Below are 22,035 nucleotides of genomic sequence, written 5' to 3' on the forward strand. Positions count from 1 at the left end.
CAGATCCCTGCATGGACTGTTATCAAGAACAAGATGTGGGCTGTGCCTTTATCTTGTTGAGAGCTGGGAGACCAGCAACACTGAGTGGAATTTTTCCAATGGGTGTTTCCCTTGCTCTTGAACATAATTAGAGAGAAAAGAAATCCATGGACAGTAGGATACCACAGATGTAACATACCAATGTTTTCATGAAACTGAAAGAGTTCTAGCTGTGTAATTGTCATCCATCTATAAACCTGAACCAGGCTGTAACTGAGATTCCCTACAGGCACCCTAAAACATCATGGGCCAAAACTGGGCAGGCAGCAAGTCAGTCCTAATGCTACGAAAAACAATCTAACCTTCTCTAGATGCATGAAAAATAAGCAAAAAATTAATACAGAACAATAAATGTTGTTGCTACAGTATGCCATCTCCTAGGTAACCCACACTGTTCATTCTGATCTTCTCCAAGTCACAGGAGCTTTCTCAAAACCAAGTTGAGAAACAGGCCTTCAAGGTAGCTCTGCTCATGGCAGGAAGTTGGAACTAGACAATCTTTAAGATCCCTTCCAACCCAAACCATTCTATAAGTCATTCAAAGTATGTTCTAAGATGCTAGCTAAAATATTCAAAATTAACTCAGTATCTGATGTATATGACATTTTTATAATCTCTAAAAAAAAATTAACAGAGGAGATAGTGTTACTTTAAATACAGCTGTAAATATTATGTTAATGTATGTCGTTTATTTGATTTTAAGAGTTTTCAACCTTGCAATTTTTATCACTTTAACTGTGGATGCTTTTTTTTGGATGGTTGGTTAGGGTTTTTTTTTGTGGGGTGAGGGGAGAAGATAATATGGATGAAATGTTTTCCATCATAGCTCTTCTCTTGTTCACATACTTTGCAGTATATTTATTACTATATATTTTCCAGGAGTACTTATGACTTTTACAGTTACTTAGAAAACAAAATACTTTAAATCAAAGTTTAAATAAACTGTACAAATTTATTAGGTCAGGTTTCTTTGAGCTAAATAAAAAAGGTTAAAAGATTCTCACAGAACACAAATGCTCCAGCAAAATCTGTAAATTACAAGAATTAAGTTATCACAACAAATCCTTCTTGACAAGTTAGTGATCCTGCAAGCAATGCACTACTGCCTACCAGTATTTAAGAATAAGCTTCCAGAAATCAATTTGTTTGTGGGTGCCACCTCTAACACACATAAAAGTCATAGCACCTTTAATAGGCATCTCCACAGCAAATTTCATTACTTTTCCCCATTTAAAAACTCAAATTAACGTGGGGCTAATATTTTTGTTTGTAAAGAATGAGATATACACAATTACAGCTCCTCCTAATAGCACTGTAACAGCTGTGTTTGGTGAAAAGTTACTTAGTAATTAGTCCATAAGCCCTAGAAACATCCATTTCTTCTGTGCAGCAGATGACTAGAGAACCCTCTGATGGAACTTGAAGAATTCTGTGCCATTTCTGATGTTGCAATGGTGGGGTAGCAGGAGAGTGAAGCAGGTTTATGCATCAAATGGAAGGAAAATACTTTTCACTAGAACATTCTTTCCCTCATTTCCTGGCAGCAGTTTAACCATCTGTAGCTTCTAAGAACAATTAATAAACACATTTAGTTTGCCCACATACATTTAAGTGCCATAGTGGAAAAACTCATACATTTCATTTTGGAATGCCCCAAACATTTACCAAAGTCCCAAAGAGCTGCCATGATGTACAGTACAACCAAACAGGAGATGTAAGTACCATGAAACACAGTATTTCAAAACTATTTGAAAGCGAAATGTTACAATCCTTACTGTCAAAAACTGTGGATAACACATTCTTAAAAAGTTCTTGGGTTTTTTTAGCCACATGTTTCTAACCATTCATTGTGCTAAAGCAAGGGAAATACGTTGTCATCTTATTGCAAAAGTTCCATACCTTCTTGGTGATTTCTCACCAGCTAACCCACTCTTCCGTAGCACTTTTCTTCTTGGACACAGCTGTGGCCTATTAAGGGCAGGCCTGTTCCTAAACTTTGGTAATCAGTACAGCTGCAACTTCTCAGGTGTGAGACTACCTTCTGCATTATCATTATTTTCTTACGTTCTAGCCCTCACAGAAATACTTCACTTCTGAGCATATTCTCAGAAAAGAGGCCAAAATACTGCATATTTCTAATGACAATTGCAAGACCTTCACTGAAGGATTTTTATGTATTTATCCAATCAATTATTTACACATTCAAACTGATGTCTCAAATGGGGCAGATACTTAAAACATAGAGCATTGTTAACCTCAGCAGAGTATTTCCATATTTAAAGCTGGGTATACATTCTAAGTATCTTTCTGAGTTAGGCCATTAAGGCAGAAGAAAGAATCCAGAAAACATTTGTTATTACAATGTAAGCGTTCCGTACTCAAAACATAAATTTGCCTTATACTTGACTTCTCTGAGCTAGAAATACATATTGTAAACTGAATACAACCCCGCAGGCCTTGCCCCAGGTAGCTGTACTGTGAGAATTCAGGCCTTTCTGACAGCAGCTATTTGATAATTACCCATCACATTAGCATGAACCATGAGAGACAGAGCCCATAATGTGTTGCAGCAGTTCCAATCTGAATTACCTTGCAGCCCCTAGTGAGAGAAGCTCACAAGTACTGCCATTGACTGCATTATCTCCCACCACCACATCCTATAAACAGTGCATGCCTATTCTAAATTCAGTTCTGATTTGTAAAAAATCAGCTAATTTCGTAAGGTGCATGCACAGACGCAGACGACACAAATTCAAGTTTACAAACTGGTCATAAATTATTTACAGGCACAATTTCTTAGAAACGGCTAGACCAAAAATATAGTAGACAATTGTTAATCAAAATCTAATGCCTTTACATTTTAGAATCCCAGACCAGAACATTAAGCATGAAAACTATAGGTGGGAAACAGATTTAATGCCAAGGTAAATTTTACGGCAGCTTTTAGATCTAACAGAATGTCTCATATAGTGTGTCAGCCGGCAAATTGACACAGTTATTAAACAATCAGTAACAGTACTTGCCACATCTGAATGAAGAAATTGTGTTCTTGCATTGTAAATGCTACCTGACATTTGAGGAGAGACTCTTCTGTAACCATACTGTACCCTAAGAAAATCACCTCCATCTGATTAGATTGCTGATAGATGATTGCAGGAACATGTTGCATGCTTGAATGGAAAGCCAAGGCTTCAATCATCAGCAATGAATTTGCAACTGCTGCAGACAGTAACATACTGCTTAAATGTCATGCAGTGAGCAACAAAAGACTCAAAGTGTTACTGAAATCCATTCAATTATAAAAAACTGTCCCTGAACACGTTAGACACATTGACAGAGTACTTGCAAAAATATGTATTAAACAAGCTTCCTTTTAAAGAAAATGTAGGTCTGATTTGTGAAACAAGTGACAGAGCAAATATGATGTTAGGGTTTGGATCTGACTCTACTGGGTCTTCTTGACTTCCTTTCTTTGGCTTTCATATAATTCTGTTTTGTCCATAGTTTTCAATTGCTGCTTCCCAATTTGTTCAGGTCCCCAAATACCCCACATGTTTCCTAAAACTTTAATAGAAAAAAACATGAATGGTATAATGGCCTTCAAATAATACATGGAAACAACTTGGTCAACCTTTAACAAAAGTAGAATAACTGTAACACTGCTCTCACTACGAGGCTCGAGACCATATAATGGCAACAATACATGCCAGTGACAGTCTCTCACACCTCCTTCCCATGGCAGCAGAATACAACACACTGAATTCAGATTCCACCCGCCTATTGTGTTCATGCTAGGTGTAGCTAAGACTTGGGATAGATGGATGAATGTAAATTGAAAAAAAATTACATGGATTATACGAAATATATTGGTCATATTTATCCTTTCTCTCTCAATCTGATGATAACCCTTTCCATAAGAGAACTGTTGGTTACACACATTTCACCACATGAAATCACAGAGCAGTCCATTCAGCCTAAGATCTTGTCTTTAGCAGGAAGTTAACAGTAGATGTCTAGAATGCGTGGGAAAAACAATAAAAAATTGAAAATAGTATTTGCCAAAAACCTGTTCCTAATCTCCAGCAATTTGTTGTTCCGAGACTTCACAAACCAGAAGGAGTCTGTTCACCTTTAATAGTTCTCAATGGATATTTCTTCCATTAGTTTGTCGCTTTTTGAACACATTGCAACTTCCACACTGTATCATGGTAGTGTGAGCTGAAGTTTAATTATGTAATGGGCAAAGAGGAATCTCCCTGAGGTTGATTTGAAGATTACAATAACAGGAAAAGGATACTGCAACAGGCTGAAATAGGATATTATAATCATACAATATTAAGTTTTTATGACAGCCAACACAGCATGAGTACAGAATAAGTTCCTTGCTGCAGTGCATCATCAGCATGTTTTTTAGACATTTCTAGAAGTAAAATACCTTTAAAACATTAAAGGTGAATTTATGTTCCATTTTGTTTTGCAAATACAAAATCTACCTTTCAGCAGAGTCAAAGGGATTATTACAAGAATGATCCAGGATTTGGTCAGATGAACACAAGCTGTGTTCTGCTCACTGTCTCCAACACCGGACCCTTGATACTGACAGTCTCATGGAGGATAAAGAAATGATAATTTATAAAATTATCTTTCAGTGAAACCAGAGGCATCAAACAAATTGAAGAAAAGCTGTTGGCTTGTTAGTACACAGTTATCAGTCTTTCCAATGGTTTTGGATTCCTACTACAGGACAAATTTTCCTACTACAGGACAAATTTTCAACTCACCTGAAACTGCCTCTCGTCAAATGATGAAGCCTCTACACTATCTGAAGAATTTTTCAAGAGCACTATCAATGATGAAAATGCCAAGTTCTGTTCAAAACAACTGCTTATTTTTAAAAGGCAGTTGTGAAGGGCAATGAGAACCTAGCAGCTGAGCACAATCACATAAATTGCTCATATAAGACGAAATAAAACACTGAAAGCATTCTTAATGCTCATGTTTTCAGGCTAAGGTTTTCTGGAATGGAGCTACAGGTGCAAAAACAAAACAAGCAACAGAGATATTGGTGGTGTTCTTCTCTATTTGTCAGTGTTAACAACTGAAGAATGACACCCAAAAGAGCAAAGGATTTGTTTGGACAAAAGCATTATAATGTTCAACATTTTTTGTTCCATCTTTTACAAAATTATGGCATTTCCACACACGCAAATAAAAATGGTGGTATCAATACAGGAAAGATGAACTAAATTTCCTGAGACCATTCAGTACAGAGCAAAAATAACTGAGTTCCTTTGGGTTTGCCAGAATGTGTATGAAGATTTCAGCTCAGAAAAACTATTAGCAATTTTTAATTATTGGTGAGATGTGAAAACTGACAAACAGGTCCAAAGAGCTGCCTTGTCTCAGTTTTAAGACTTTTATGGTGGAAAAAAATAAGAAAAAATATAATTAATAAATATCATCAACTGATCTAAATCATACCTGTTATGAGTGCTAATGATGGGTTTTGATACAGACACAAACTGTGGCCCACAAAAAAACCAGTCAATATACTGTAGAAATAATTGTGTTTACACTGATGAGGAGTGAATAAGTATTCATTAAAAAAAAAAAAGTGGACAAATCTTAATTATAAAAGCTTTAACTTATATTTCAAGATAAATTATTTAGCTTTCTGTCCCTGTATAGAATTAATTCTATTTTATAATTCAGTTTTTCACCTATCATTGATTTTCCTGAACTGAGAAGTAGAATAATAGAATTTCTTTATAAAGGCAAAATTGATCTACTCCAGAATGAGGTTACTTTGAGAATAACTGTAAAAGAAATCTAGTTATGGTTTCCTAAAGAAGAATCTGAGAAGAAATGTAGAGTTGATATAATTGAAGCAAGAATGGAAAGAACCTCAAAACATATTAAAAAACAATGTTTTGTTTAAAATATTTAAATACTGCAGTATTACCATGTTTAAATACCATGGTAAATCACCTGCTGTGTGTCTTTCTTCACAATCAAGCATTTGAAGTAAATATTTTTAATCTCTCTTTGCTATTAAGTATATCAATTTAAAGACCTAACCAAAATCAGCAAAATACAAGCACAGTACTTTCACAGGTTATTCCAAAGTCGCAAGGTGGTGTTTTCAGTAGTATTCATCTCTTTTTGACTCCTCAGAAAATGCACTGATGGCTAAAAAAACCCACCCACATGCGGAGAGGGTTTAAAATACAGAGCTTTACAGGAACACAACCACATCATGTCACCATTCAGGGCAACTTTATATGAGGTAATCTAGGCAATTATCAGCATGGAAACCTGACACCAGCCCTACATACAACACATAGCTAATATGGTGCTTGATTAATAAAAGAGGGATCTGTAATTAATGCCAATCAATGTGGATTATGGTAACCCAACTCTGTCAAACTAACCTGACACTTATATGAGATTACAAACTTAGCAGAACATCATAATAGTGATATGGGAATTTACCCACATTTATATGTAGCATTTGATACAGCACTGACATTTTGATTAGGAAACTAGAACACTATGAGACCAATGTTAGAGACATTTAACTGATATGTTTCAAAATGTAATTTCCCACAGTGAATCATCCAATGTCTGTTTTTCAAGGTGACTTGCAGTGATCATCTCCTAGCCCTATGCTATTCAAAACATTTTTTAATGATTTGGATGAAGGCATAAAGTAATTACCCATAAATATTACAGATGGCCCAAAATCTGAGGGAGTGGGAGCAATGAAACCTAAAAGTCACTGACAAAACCACATAAACAGCTCATCTGAGATCAAAAACATGATATAGCATTTTAAAACAGCCAGAATTCAAGTCACACCCTAAGAAGTAAGGGACATGCAGTCCAGTGAGGCAGCAACTTGAAAAGACTGAGATTTTTGGTAGATGATCAGCCAAACTGGAAACCTCAGGATAACGTCATAGTTAAATTAGTCTAATTAAACAGCTGGACATCAACACACAGAGAGAGTGTATCATTCTTGTGGTTTGCACCAGTGGTATCACTACTACTGTGCCATGGTTTTATTGCATTTGGTGAAAGAATAGGTTTATTAAGAGAAACAGCGTTAAAAATAAATTAAAAAAAACCTCTGAAATGGTTTGCTTGCTCTCCTTGTATCACACCATATAAAAGAAAAATTACAACAATGGGTCTGCTCTGCTTGTTACTCAACTTGCATTTACATTTTAATCCTTTTACTTGCCACAGTACTGGGCATAAAAAAATAAAACAGTTCTTAAATAGTAAAAGCAATGGTCAGACAATCTGGTAAATATGAAAGACCCTCAAATTTGTCTTGTATCCTATTTGAATCTCCTCTTAAGAGAGTATCTCATTTATGGAAAACAATGAGGACTCAAGGACTAATTTTGTCTTCACTGGTAAGGCTCCAGCCACCCTACCCAAATCACAGAAGGCAAAGGTAAGGATTGGGAGAATGAAGAACTACCCACTGAGGGATATCAGATCTGAGATCATCTAAGGAACCTGAAGTTGCACAAGTCCATGGGACCTGATGAGATGCATCCATGGGTCCTCAGGTGAATGAAGATTCTAAGACATTATGCATCTTATTTGAGAAGTCATGGTAGCCCATTGAAGCTCTCACTGACTGGACAAGGGCAAATACAACCCCCATTTTTAAAAAGAAAAAAATGAACTGCAGGCCAGTCAGTCACACCCCTGCTCCCAGCAGGGTTAGGGAGTGGATCTTGCTGGAAACTATACTAAGGCACATGGAAAATAAGGTGATTGATGAAAGTCAACATGCCTTCACCAAGGGAAAATTGTGCCTGACAAATTTGGTGGCCTTCTGTGAAGAGGCCACAGTGGTGGTGGGTTAGGGAGGAGTAACCGATGTCAGCTACGTGGACCTATGCAGAACATTTGATGCTTTCACACACAACATCCATGTCTCTTTACTAGAGAGGCATGGATCTGATGGATGGACCACTCAGTGGATAAGGAATTGGCTGCATGGTTGCACTCAAAGAATTGTGTTTGATGTCTCAATGCCCAAGTGGAGACCAGTGCTGAGTGGCTTTCCTCACAGATTGGCACTGGGACTGGCACTATTTAACATCTTTACTGGCAACATGGACTGTGGGATTGAGCACACCTTTAGCAAGCTTGCTGGTGACACCAAATCGTGTGACACTGTTGATAGGCTGGAGGAAAGGGATGTCATCCAGAGGGGACACGTCAGGCTTGACAAAGGGAGCCCATGTGCACCTCATTAACAAGGCCAGGCGCAAGATCCTACACTTTGCAATGCCAAGTACAAGCACAGGTTGGAAGAATGGATTGAGAACAGCCCTGGTGAGAAGAACTTGGCAGATGAGAAGATAACCCTGCAGTATGTGCTCACAATCCAAAAAGCCACCCTTATGCTGGGCAGCATCCTAAGTAGCATGGCCAAAAGAAGATTCTCCCCCTCTACTCTGCCTTCGTGATACCCCACTCAGAGCACTGCACAGGACCCCAGAACAGGAAGGTCATGGATTGTTGGAGCAGATCCAGTGCAGAGACAGTAAAATGATCAGTACCTGGAGCACCTCTCCTATGAAGACAAGCTGAGAAACTGGGAATTGCTCAGCCTGAAGAAGAGAAGGCTCTGGGGTGTCATTAGAGCAGCCTTCCAGCTCATGAAGGAGGCCTACAAGAAGGCTGAAAAGGGACTTTACACAAGGGAATGTAGTGACAGAACACATAAACTGAGAGAGCGTAGGTTTAGTTTAGAAATTAGGAACAAATTCTTCACTGTGAGGGTGGTGAGGAACTGGCAGAGGTTGCCCCAAGAATCTGTGGATACTCCATCCCTGGAAGTGTTCAAGGCTAGCTTGGATGAGGCTTTGAGCAACCTTGGTCCAGTGGAAGGTGTCCCTGCCCACAGTGAGGGGGCTGGAACAAGATGAGCAGTGCCTTCCAACCACTGCCCTACTAGAATTTTATGAAGACTGGATAAAGAAGGTGTCACAATGGCTGAGGGAACTGAGATTGTTTAGCCTGAAGAAAGGGCTCGGGGTAACTGCATTCTCTCTACAATTTCCTGAAAGGATGTTGAAGCCAGGTGGGGGTCAGCCCCTTCTCCCAGGCAACTGGTGACAGGACAAGGGAACATAGCCTCAAGCTGTGCCAGAGGCAGCTCAAGTTGGACATTGGGAAGAATTCCTTCACAGAAGGGGTTGTTAAGCATTGGAGGCAGATTGTTGTGGCACTTAGTGCTGTGGCCTAGTTGACAAGGCAGTGATTGGTCAAAGGTAAGACTGAATGATCTTGGAAGTCTTTTCCAACTTAAATCATTCTGTGATAAGAATCCTTGCATCAATTTAATATTTCTGAAGACTATCTGGTATTTTAATTAGCACTCCTACTCCATCATACTAATTGTGATTTTTTTTGAATAGCATATATTATCTGGACCACTCTCTTCTGCATAAAGCAAACTAACATGGATGGCACTGAAATAAATTAAAAATGCAAAGTCAAGAGGCTTCTTAGTATTAAGAAACATTCCAGAATTTTAAAAATTACTCATAGTAATATTATGACATTGAAATATTATAATGGCTCCAGAGATGGACAGACATAGTACCTTCAACAATAATCATTGTATACAGAGAATAAAAAATAAATGTATCAGATCTTTCCTATAATGATATGATAGTCCTTTACTATATTCATATTTTGATAACATCATTAAATTTACTACTTTGCTTGTGATACTTTAACTGCTACAGGATTTATTTCTGTTCTCAACTGAAACTGAGGTCTGAGCTAATCAAAGAAAAATGAGATGAAAAATGAAACATTTCATCTGAACAGTGGTGTTTGAAAAGAATAGCTTTAGACACTTGAAAGAAAAAAAATCATTTGGTAAGCTGTGTATTTAAAGCATACAAGCTGAACACTGTTCCCTTGATTTATTAGTCCAAACTATTTCAGATGAGCTCAGGTTCCCTGTGGAACACATGAAAGGAACACATAATATTGCTGTTATGAAAGGAACACATAATATTGCTGCTCTCAGTGCCAAACCTAATGACAATGAACAAGCAGGGAAGGAAAAGTATGAGAAATGTTTAAAAATTTCAATATAGTAAATATTAAATTGCAAGATTCAAAAATCACACAATAAGAATGATAATAAGAAACTCTACATAATTATAATAATACAATAAGAAAATATAATTATAATATATATAATTATAATATATACTTATAATAATATAAGAAGAAAATCTGCATAATTAAACCAAACATACTTCCTATGGCAATCTCTTTGCTCTCAAACATACCCTACAACAGTGAGACTATTGTAGAGTTGAATTGAACTATTTAAAATTACATATAATGGCCAATACTAAACATTAAAAAAAAAGTGACCAAACTTGGAATATAAATCTTTGCCTTGGGCAAAGGAGATTACTATAGAGTTTGATAAGAAGGGTGTACTGATATTTAAGAAAATCCAGTACTTAGAGATGCTTCCAAAAGTTCACAGAAGTCCTGGTGCTTGTTTTAGAAATGGTTTGTTGAATCCTAGCATGTTTCAGTAACTGGAGCAGAGATAAAAATGCTATTCAGTTGTGATGATAGCTGATGCAGTCTTCATCAGAAACAAAGAATTCAAGGTAACAGTAGTGATATATATCAAACGGGAAGAGAAGTACATTTCTATTTCTATTACAGAGATTTTCATTTTTCCTATTCCCAATAGCTTAAGCCATATCTGACCTATAATCCTCTTTAACCCTTCCATTATTTCTGAGATTTTCAAATCTACAGCAACTCTTTTTTGCACATCAAATGAGAATCCCAAGAACACATGCAGAACGTTAATACTTTTTCCACAGGTTTCTAAAGTTCAAAAAGGTTTGCCTTACATTTTGACTTGGGGACATGGCAATGTCTTTCAGAAACTGATGCATATTCACTGGAATAAGGAACTAATGTGGCGCTGATTCCTATGAAATCACCACTTCAGTGGTTTATGGTGGTATTAAGCTCTGTCTCACCATGAAAAGACACATTATTTCTGTGGTTCTTGATGACTTTTAAAAAGCACGAGCCTACATGAGGAAGCAAATATAATAGCATTTTTGCATACACGAGTAGAAAAAGTCCTTAATCAAAAATTCACTTCAATGGATGATAAACAGAAAATATTTTGTCTGAGAGACAACTGTAAAAGTCTAACAAGAACACTCCTTCAGTAATATTTCATTTGAATAAAGAAAGGCTAAATAAAAAGCTTAGTATTACATGTATTCTGGTCACTTGTGAAGATGAGCATGAATCCTCAAAAATTATATCACATACACTTGGGACCTGTTTTAGTGATGGTCTTGGCAGTGCTAGGTTAACAGTTGGACTTGATTATCTTAAAGGATTTTTCCAACCTAAATCATTCTGTTCTAGGCAGTAACAAAAACACCCTTATAAGAAGAGCATCTGTAAGTTCATAGAACCACACCTGTTTCCAAGCACACCTGTATAGCTATATACAATGTTTCTGGCTGAAACTGTTTTGAGACAGACACCAAAAGTACAAGGTTCTCTTTAATTTAATGAATGGTCCTAATTTGTGAAACTGTTTGAAAGATTGATTTCAATCCACATTTAAAACAGCTAAAGTTGACTCTTCCATTTTTGAATTAATGTAGTTAAAGTTTGTTATAAAAGTGGCTTTTCTACAATTGCAGCAACATAAGTGTTCACAGGAGTTTCATCTTTTTGAAGCTGTAGAAGTTCAGACTGATTCTGATAGACTGTAATTATAGTGAAAAACCCCACAGTGACCTCTGCTTGGGAGCACATATTGAATCACAGTGCACTTAACATTAAGATAATCATTATATCTTCTACAAATCATTAGAAATTTTATTTAACTGAAATGAAATTTGATTCTCATTATTTGCTCATATAGTCAATTATTTTATTTACATTTTTGCAACCAAAAGAATTAAAGTCTGTTGTTTTGTCAAGAGACTAATTTCATACCAAAATACATATGAACTCATATTTTGGGGGAAAACACATTACCTTGTGTTTTTTTATGTTGCAAATTGGTGCTTAAAAAAATTGAAAATTGACAAAAAATCAAATTTTAACTGAAACATCTCGGGAGAGAAATAATGGAGTATTTTTTTTTCCCCTTAAACGGTATTTGCAGTTTGTTGATAACTTACAACCAACAGTCTTAAAGCTTCTTCATTGCATATCATGGTAAAGAAGCACACACACTGTGGAGCTATTTAAGAGACATAACTCCACAAATATAAAAATAAGTAGTTAATGATAAAACGTGACCCAATCTTCCAAAGATTGTAACAGGCAGGAAAAGCCTAGAGTTTTTAACCCATGATTTAGTTAAGGTTATTTTCATTCTGTTCCAACAGTTAGTCTATTTTACCAGAGCAGAAAAGAACAGTAAATCCTTGGAAATACTTTGGGATCTCTATTATTTCCCACTTGGAACAAGACACAAACCAAAAATCTTAGTGATTTAAGCCTTTGAAATGGAAGATTTCCCAGAAAGTAAACATGTGTTTTCACAGTGATTGAGGCCAAAGAAAAACAAACCATCCCAAAACACAAGAAAGATGTCTTTCAGCAACTAGAGGATCTCAACAAGCCATCAATTCAAATATCTGATTCAGGGTTACCTACCTACTGGATAGTTAGGTAAAATAAGAAGTTAAATGCACTCAAGTGCTTAGTTTTTCTTGACTAGATTGATATTGCTGGAAATTCTGGTTGAAAAATCATAAAAATTAGGAGTGTTCATGCACCTCCGTCTGCTTCAGTTCTGACTGAACTGTTGGATTGAGTGGTTTGTAGGTGATAAATGGAAAATGTGTCAGTTTGGAAATAAAAGAACAGCACATTTCTCCACTAACAGCCTCATGCCTGTAGTCCAGGTTGTCTCAAGCTGCATGTCTGTCTAATATAGGGTGTCTTCCGAAATTTGTTCAGTGATGCCTTGCTGAAAGATGACACTGATCCTTGGCTCTGCTAAGTATGCAACTTGCCAGAGGAGTTGACAGAAACTGGAGTCATGGGGCTTAGTTGACTGGGTATTGGTTGCTTGCCACAGCATTTGATTTTAGTATTATGCTCAGTGTTTTTTTTTCTTCTCTCTCCATAAAGATGGCATTTTGTTTCATTTTCTGCTTTTAAAAAATAAGAACTGATTCAATGAGGGAATGGGCTGTAGTTCAGGAGGCAGGGTTGCCAAAAGTGTCATTATTTCACTACCTTTTTCACAAATACACTGGATAGCAAAAGCTGTAAGTTGGCAGCAGCAAGTCAGTCAGGTATATTCTGCCAATAGGTGACAAAACTGGGAATCGTACTGCCAAGAGAAGAGCGTTTGAATGTCTAACACCTGCCACTTCCAAGGTCGTGGTCTTTGGGGTCCCTTCCAGCCCAGGACACTCTGTGATTCCTGGGGGGCTCAAACACTGCTACAACAAGGTGCACACCAAGAAGCAGAAGATCAAAGGCTGCCAGACCTCAGTTTCTGTTGGCTGCACATGGACTCAGCCATAAATCCCATAAAGCAACCATTTGGTTTCTAAAGTTAGATAAAAATATTTTCTGGCACCATCTATGGTCAAGCAGGAGACACCTATGGAACTGTATGGACATACCACACACAACTGTCTTGTTAGGGAAGACAAAGAGAAGGTTACACCAGAGCAGGTGAGCGACTCTGGAAAAAGCATTTTCTGTAGCTCCAATCTGCAAATCATTGATGAATTGAATCTTTTCATATGTAGCAAATTCAAGCTTACCTTCAAAACCTCTCTCCTGAAGGAACACTCAAACTAAGCTTTTTCCTGAGAAGGAATTACCTCTAAGACTTTAGTATTAGATGCTATAAATATCTAATACATATTAAGATACAAGTATACATAAATAATGTTTTGAAAAATCTCTATTAATAATTTGATAAACTTATGCTCCTTTTTACTTAGTCTTTTAACTGATGTCACTTTAAGAAACAAAGGAAGCAACAGCAACAAGATGTGGGAGAAAAACTGCAAAGTGGCCATCATGAAGAACCTGCTCCTGTGGACAAAGCCCAATATTCAAGTTCTGATGTGCACTCTGGCATGGAAATTTGAAGCTTTCAAGGCAAAGACATACATAGTAATTATAAAATAACCGTTGACAGAAACATATAATTATTACATCCCACATTTAACCTTTGCATCCTTGAAAATCTAAGAGTTATACTTCAGTGCAAAAGATGAAATAAAGTTATTTCCACCTTCATTCCAAATAGCAACTGACCAAAGTTCTTCCCTTTTGCAAGACATCAGAGGTTTATTATCTAATGCTGAACAGCTCTATTGAAGTGTACCATACCTGTCTCTTCACAGTCATTACTGAAAGTCTAACATGGTTAGAATTACAAATAATTATTTTTATGAGCACCACAGTACTTGGAGAAACATGACAAAATCTTACCGCTACATTTCCATTGCACCCTTGGGACTGGCAAACACCTCCTATTCTGTTGGGAATTAGCACGTCATCCCAGCAAGATGGGCCCTTCAAAATAAAACCAAAGCATACAAAGATTATAATTTACTTCATAAATAAACATATAAAACTTGGTTTTGTTGCTGCTTTTCCTACTCTTGTTTCTTTTAGATTTTAGCTAGACAGTTTTATCATGGTTACACTGAGAAATATCACTCAGGTTATATAACAATATTCACCAGTAAAGCCCAGTCACAAACAGGATGTGGTCCCTTCACCCTAAGGTCAGTGCTGTGAACAGGCATTGTTAGTAGGTTACATTTTCTCAGCTAAAGACAGGTACTGACTTAATCATAATTAAAAAGCTACAAAAACTGATTGTCTGTTTTAACACTGTTTACACGTGGGCCTGCAGCTGACTGAGGGGAAAAGGGAAGAAAGATAACAGTTGGAAGTAGAATAGACAATTAGAAAAACTGTAAATAGATTTCTTGGCTGTAGAGAAAGCCTTTACTTAACTGTAATACAACATAATGAAAATATTAAGTGAGAGTTGTTATTATATTTCTGGATATTTACATTAACTTCAATATTTATCAGTCATTATTAAAGAAACTTAAAAATCTTCAACTCCCCACAGCAAAACAATATAAAATGCAGAAAAAAAAACAGACAAAAAATCCTTATCAAACTTTACAGTGATTTCTTGAATATACACAGTTCATTTATGAGTATATTACCAAGCAGAAAAAAAATAAGAATGGCAAATCATCAATATTTCACAACTGCAAAATAATGCCATTAACAGGACGACCTATCAAAGAAGAAAACATATATATAGCATATATAGGAACATTCACAGAATTATTTTGCATCACAAAAAAAATTGACACTTGTATGCTTTCTCTTTTTATATTAATTTTACATCAATGAATATTTAATTTACAGAAAAAAAAATAATATGAGCAATAGATTTGAAGTTTGCAGGTATCCACATACATAGTAGAAATGAACAACTAAGGTATACAGAAAGAAAACATTTGGTACTTGGATTACTCAGTGTTCGGGATAGAACCAGTGCCCAGGAAATGGCAGAAAATCTTCATCCAGAGGAGAAATTATGGCAGTCAAGACATTGACCACATTAGTGAAATTAGTGCCTACTTAAAACACAGTTGAATTAGAAAGTAATCCAGTGTCACATCTAGATCCAATTCCTTTTAGCTCTTTATCAGGCACTTCAGCATTGTGTGGGCACAGCTGAAATGATTTTAGAATTCTCTTAGTAGTGTGAACTTAGTTATAAAATGTTGATCCAGCCTGTCTAGAAAGTTGAGTAAAACAACTTGCTCTTCACTGAGCTCCACTATCTAGCGTCATCTAGCTGAAGTGCTGGCACATGTAAATTGAATTGCAGGCATTCACAGGGGTAACAAGTCATAGTTTTGGGTCCTTGGGTGAACACAGCTGGAGTAGAGTTTGTATAAAGTAATAATACTTAATATTGGGGGGGGGGGGAGGGAAAGGAGAGAGGGGGCACGACCTTGAATTAATGATTTAAATATCAGAAAAATAAAGTTTGCCACCAATTATTCCAGTGAATTTTCACCTCTCATGAAGTTTTAGCATTCCAGAAAATTTGCAGGAAGAACAGTAAGGCCATCTTGAGATGCTGCACACAGAACTACCTTTTAATTGCTTTCAACTCAGTAGTAAAAATTTTATTTGATGCCCCCCATTTATTTATTTTTCCCCATGCCACCAAAGATTGAACAGATCTCTAGCATTCCTTCCACAGCAGTTTACTTTTCAGAAAAGAAAGTAATCTACCTTCCCATCCCTCATATAGGTGCTGTTCCTTATCTTTTACTTTTTATCTTTTAGTAGCTCTTCCAACTCTATCATTTTGGAATGTAAGGAACATCATTCAATACACATGACTTACATGTTGGACCAGTGAATAGGAAGATGATGTCTACAAACTTGTTCAAGTCCTCCTAAATACTTATTAAAATGTAATTTACTTTGCTGATGGTTACTAAGCACCAAGGCAGCATTTTGGTGGAGTTATCTATCAGAGCTCCCGACCTCACTGCTACATAAAACATGTGTCAAAATACATCTCATATATATAAAATCTGGGGTTTTTCCCCAGTGCACATCCCTTAATAATGGCATATGTTAGATTTCAACTGCCATTTCAAGAGCAGTTGTAATGTGCATCCTAAGGTCCACAGAGAGGCTTCTAGCAGGTACTTTCTAGGTTCTCCCATATTGAATCCATCAGTTTGCTTCCAAGGATGAACCAGCTATATGCCTCACTCTCCAAGTCTATGGCAAACACCTAATAGACTTTCTGCTCCTGTTATAGTTTAAATGGACTCAGCAACAGTTTTTTCTGCTGTTTGCAGGTAAGATACTTTAGCAGTTTTTCCCACCAAATTGTATTTTTATATTTAAAGTGCTAGAATTATTTTTTTTTTTTTGCTTTCTAGTAATTTAGTTATCAGTGTTAAAGACCTGATCTTCATTAGTAACATTATAAACCAGGTCCCCCTTCTCTTGGCAGTTCTTTGATCAACTTTTCCAAAACATAACCTGATAGCACCCAGAAGTTTATTCTTGGGATTGTGATTTGACATGATACTTACATAATATACATTAAAGTAATATAAATATCCCATTATGACAGTTTTTCCTACACTTCCAAAATTTTGCTTGCTATCACTATCTGGTCACACAGTTGTTATAGGGAGTCATATTTTTCCCTCCTTTTGAGGCCTGGAATTTTTATTCATGAGGCTGACATCTAACTCACTGACTTGATAAAGACAAGCATGACTAACAAGTTAATGTTTGATTAACAGCTATACTTCTTCATTCATAGTCATATTTATTAACAAACTTTTATTAAAATACTTATTTTTCCAAATTTGAGGAATTCAATAGTTGCCTTTTTTTTTATTTTTGGCTAATCCTTACATGATTTCTGTTTGGGAAGAGGATATTAAAAAAAACACAGGAGAAATAAGAAGCAAGTGTGCTTTATAAGACTTGGGATATAAGAAGGGATGGGGATAGGGGAGAACACTCATTTAAATTAAAAAAAAAAAAAACCCAGAAACATACTTACTCAAGCCCCAAGCAAAGTCTTTCTTACTTTTTTTTAATTTGGTACTGGTAACACAGGACAATGATTTTTTCCTGTTTCTTCATCCTTGTGTGATTAATAGGAGACTCTCAAAGTTAATGATGCTACACCAGCATATACACAAAAAAATAGTCACACCGAGATACACACCAAGTTAATTTAAATGAGTGTGTAGAAGCGTTCCACAGGTATGCTATCAGCTCTGGTACTAATTATCTTGATTTTACAAGAAGAAAATATTTCAAACTAAACTTCTTAGAGGAATTGATGTTTTACTTCACTGAAGTTATTTCAGGTGAAAACTTCCAAAATATTCATTACTTTGCAGGTCTGAGTATATAGTCACAGAAAGGTAAGAAGGTATATTAATTCTCAAGCTCGGAAAAAACCCCAAAATATCCACAGGATCATTTACAAGGTTGAGGTTCTAGAAAAATGCATTTTTAAAAGAAACCAAAAAGGGATGAATTTATGCAATGCTGACTACCATTAGAATTAACCACTAAAAGCAGCACTATATCAAGTCCAAATATGTTTAGTATGAGAATATATTTTATTAATAAACAGTTACAATAATAATAGGGAGTTTGCAATCACCTTTAAGTTCTTATCTCCAAGGGAAAGCTAATGTACTACATGGCTTGATATGAACTTGTAGTGCTCCCTCTCTGTGCAATCATTTCCTCATGACATTTCTCAAGCACAGAAGACTACTTTGCACACAAAGCACCTCACTATTTGAAATAAAAATGTCATCACTTACTAAAATCATGTTAGAGCATATACACAGGGAGCTAGGAGCACAGTTTCACATTATCAGCAACTATCAACTGTTCACTGACACTGTATCTAAGAACTTCCTATTTTTCCCTTTATAAAAAACCCCACAATATTCATCACTTCTTTAACTCTTATGATGGACATAAAACCTGTAAAAAAGTCTGATGCATTTAACTCTTTTGGTAACATTAACCAGACCCAGCTTTAAGTCAACAGTGGTTTCTTTTCTTTCTGTTTTAGTAAAAGTTAGATCAAGTTCTTAAGGCACAAGACAGCACTGATTCAGCTGGAATTATAGACTGACAGAATATAATGGGTTTCAGCCAGTTTAGCATTGATGAGTGGAGAGAAAAAAAGTAATAAAACAATAAACCCCAATCAACCAGAGAGCCCCTATTCCACACCTCATTTTCCAAATTAGTAAGAGAAAAAATCTCCTTTTCCACATCTGTTCTTGGCATTCTTCATGGCCATATTTTATTATTAATGCTAATGTAACACACTTTCAAAAGATTTAGCGTGCTTGAAAATTTTAGTTTTCCACCTTCAAAACAAAAATAGAATAAAAGACATTTGTCCTTGAAAAACACTGTGCACTCAAAATGTTAATGTTTCTGTAGCGACAGTACTACTAAATGTCATTGCTATAATTGCGTCAAAACACAATTAGGAATTCTGGCAAGATAAACACTTTGAAATGCAATTTTGTATCCTTCTTTCTTGAGTCTAAGAAAAGCTTGTCAACCTGCAGGCCAGCCAATCACTTGTGGTGTTATAACACTGCAGGCTCTAGTGTTTGTAATTATTAGTTTGCATTAATCAGGAACATACTGTGAGAGGAACAAAGCCTTCTGATTGCGAGATTGAAGCAACTGCCCCTCTTGTACCCAGCCAAATGGCTCACAGAGAAAGCTCTGCATTAAAATAAACACATCAGAGGAGGCTTTTCCTGTGTAAAAGTGGGAAAATGACAGAATAAAGAAAGAAATAGAAAGAACACCACTGAATAGAAAAAATCATATCAAATGTACTTGAGTACTTCCCAAATAAGCAGGTATGGAAATTTCACTGCCTTTAGCATATGGCAACTGTTCTTTCCTTTTTGAGGGGGAAGACAGGAAAAAAGTTGAAGCCATTTCACTTCACTTATATTAAGCTTGAAGTGAAACTCCTTTGCAGCATATAAAGAACAGGGAGGACTGAGATGTTTTTTCAATTTATGAGGGAAATACTGGAAGTCTGTGTACATTCCACTAGCATATTGCACTGATGCCCAGTACAGAGGGCAGTACAGTACACTCTACTCCCAGCATCTCTCTATCCTGTATCCAGTTTGGTATTGTAGAACCAAAACTAAATTTTCATCAGAACATCTCAAAAAAATTTAAAAAAAACTTAAAAAAAAATCCCCCAAATCAGAAATACCATCTAGAGATCTTGGATGACAAATTATTCAAAACGTGGCTGCTGACAGAACTGTTGACCTGTGAAGGCAGGGAAAGGTCAGAAGCAGAGGTCAGCAATAGAAACCAGTGATTCATCAAACACTCTGAATCACTTAAAAGGCTGGAAACTATCCATGTATTCAGTACTTTGTATTTTCCCCACTTTATATTCCCCTCTAGTGAACAATATGCAGCAGAATATCATTAAAACACATCTTTGTACGTGCTACTATCCACATAAGAAATATAAATCATTAAAATGTTGAGCAAATGACCCAACCAAGAAAAAACTATTAAGGCAGAAGGATTTTTAAAGCTATGTAAGAAATAATTTCGGGCCTTCAGAGACCTTAAAAATCAGCATTCAGGACACAGAAGAAATGTTAAATCTGATGCAAGTAATGCAAACATTCAGGCTTCTCTGCAAAGTTATGGCTACTGACTTGTCTGTGTGAGAGTATTTGAAGAGCTAGACATCGTATAGGGAACCTCAGCATGATTTCAGGATCTTGAGACAGTAAGACAGAAAAAACCTCCCAAAATACAAGGCATATTAAATAAAATTTATTTCCTTTTTGCCCCTTTAGCAGCAGTATCCACACCAAGCTAACACAATTCACTGCTTCCAATGCCAGTACAGCTCTGCCTCCCGGACACAGCAGGAACCAAGATATATCCTAATGGTAAGCATGCATCTCTCCTATGAGAAAAGAGTTAAAGAATTAGAGGTTTTTTCAGCCTGAAGAAGAGAAGACTTGTGGGTGATCTAAATACAGCCTTTCACCACCTTAAGGGAACTTACAGGAAAGAGGGATGGGGACTTTTTACAAGAGCATGTAGTGACAGGACAAGGGGGAATGGCTTCAAGCTAAAAGACGGTAGGTTTAGATTCAGTATGAGAAAATAATTCCTTACTAGAAGGGTGGTGAGGCACTGGAACGGGTTGTCTATAGAGATTGTGGATGCCCCTTCCCTGGAAATGTTCAGGGCCAGGTTGGAAGGGGTACTGAGGGGCACTGGTTTAGTGCAAAGTGTCCTAGCCCATGGCAGAGGGCCAAATGATCTTTAAGGTCTCTTCCAACTGAACTTATTCTATGATTTCTACTAAATGCTTAAAAATTATACAGATATTATTTTTTCCCTAAGTAAAACTATGACCTATGGATGCTGGACACAGCATCCAATCTAGCATAAAATGCATTTCTCCAAATTCCCAAAGCCCAGCCTATCAGCATCCCTCACGAGAAAGAGAAGATAAAAATAGTTTATAAATGAGGTTACTATTGAACTAGTCAGGAAGTTCTTGCTGGCCTTTTACAGATGTTCTACTTAAAACACTTGAAAATTTCTTAGGGTAGATAATCTATTGAATGGAAAAACCATCAAATTGGCAACTTTGAGGATCAAAATCACCTGCTTACCACAAACGCAGAAGTTTACCTACAATTACTGTTGTAATATTGTTGTAAAAAATTAAAGTTTACCTACAATTTTTGCAGATCTACAAAGACCATTACCAGCAGGGAGAGATTAATTTTTGTTCCAAAGCTATGTATTTTTTTAATATTTCTGACGAGACTGATACAAACTGACTAGCACATGAGGACATGTTATTGCAGGTAAAGCAAACCAACTTACTGTGCACTGACTTTGACAAGCAATCTCCCATACAGCAGGGGGTAAAGTATAGAAAAAGACTACGAAATGAATCTTTGGGTTGTTTTTAAAGAGGTTTCTGATACAGGACTGGGAGGACTGGAGTTAACTGCTCAGTCTAAATAGCATATTAAAGAATCCATCAGAAGGAATGTTATTATTATTATTATTGACTTTGGTTATTAGACCAAATCAATAAAGCACATGGATAGCTTTGTTTATATGAGAAACAGTACTGAAGAGAAGTCAATCACATGCTTTAAGTCTTTGTGGGGACTGAACCTACTGGTTTGATTTATAGTAGGATCTTAGAGATGAAATTTTTCTTTAAGAGTGACCAGCCTAATTATTAAATTGACAGTTCCATGTCAATAGTTATAACTCTTCCAAAATTAAGTAGCAGATAATTAGCTGAACTGCTCACAGGCATGT

The 22,035-nt window shown here is 36.3% G+C and overlaps 1 protein-coding gene across 1 annotated transcript in view; it reads right to left on the reverse strand.

Moving 5' to 3' along the window:
- Positions 1-22,035, reverse strand: part of PRKN (parkin RBR E3 ubiquitin protein ligase) — a 673,569-nt gene that overhangs the window by 361,262 nt on the left and 290,272 nt on the right. The window contains exon 5 of the mRNA XM_036380347.1: positions 14,557-14,640. Within this exon, the coding sequence (XP_036236240.1) occupies positions 14,557-14,640 (84 nt within the window). The remainder of the gene's footprint in view (positions 1-14,556; positions 14,641-22,035) is intronic.

Source organism: Molothrus ater, chromosome 3 (genome assembly GCF_012460135.2).
Source record: "Molothrus ater isolate BHLD 08-10-18 breed brown headed cowbird chromosome 3, BPBGC_Mater_1.1, whole genome shotgun sequence".
In the NCBI taxonomy this organism is placed as follows: Eukaryota; Metazoa; Chordata; class Aves; order Passeriformes; family Icteridae; genus Molothrus; species Molothrus ater.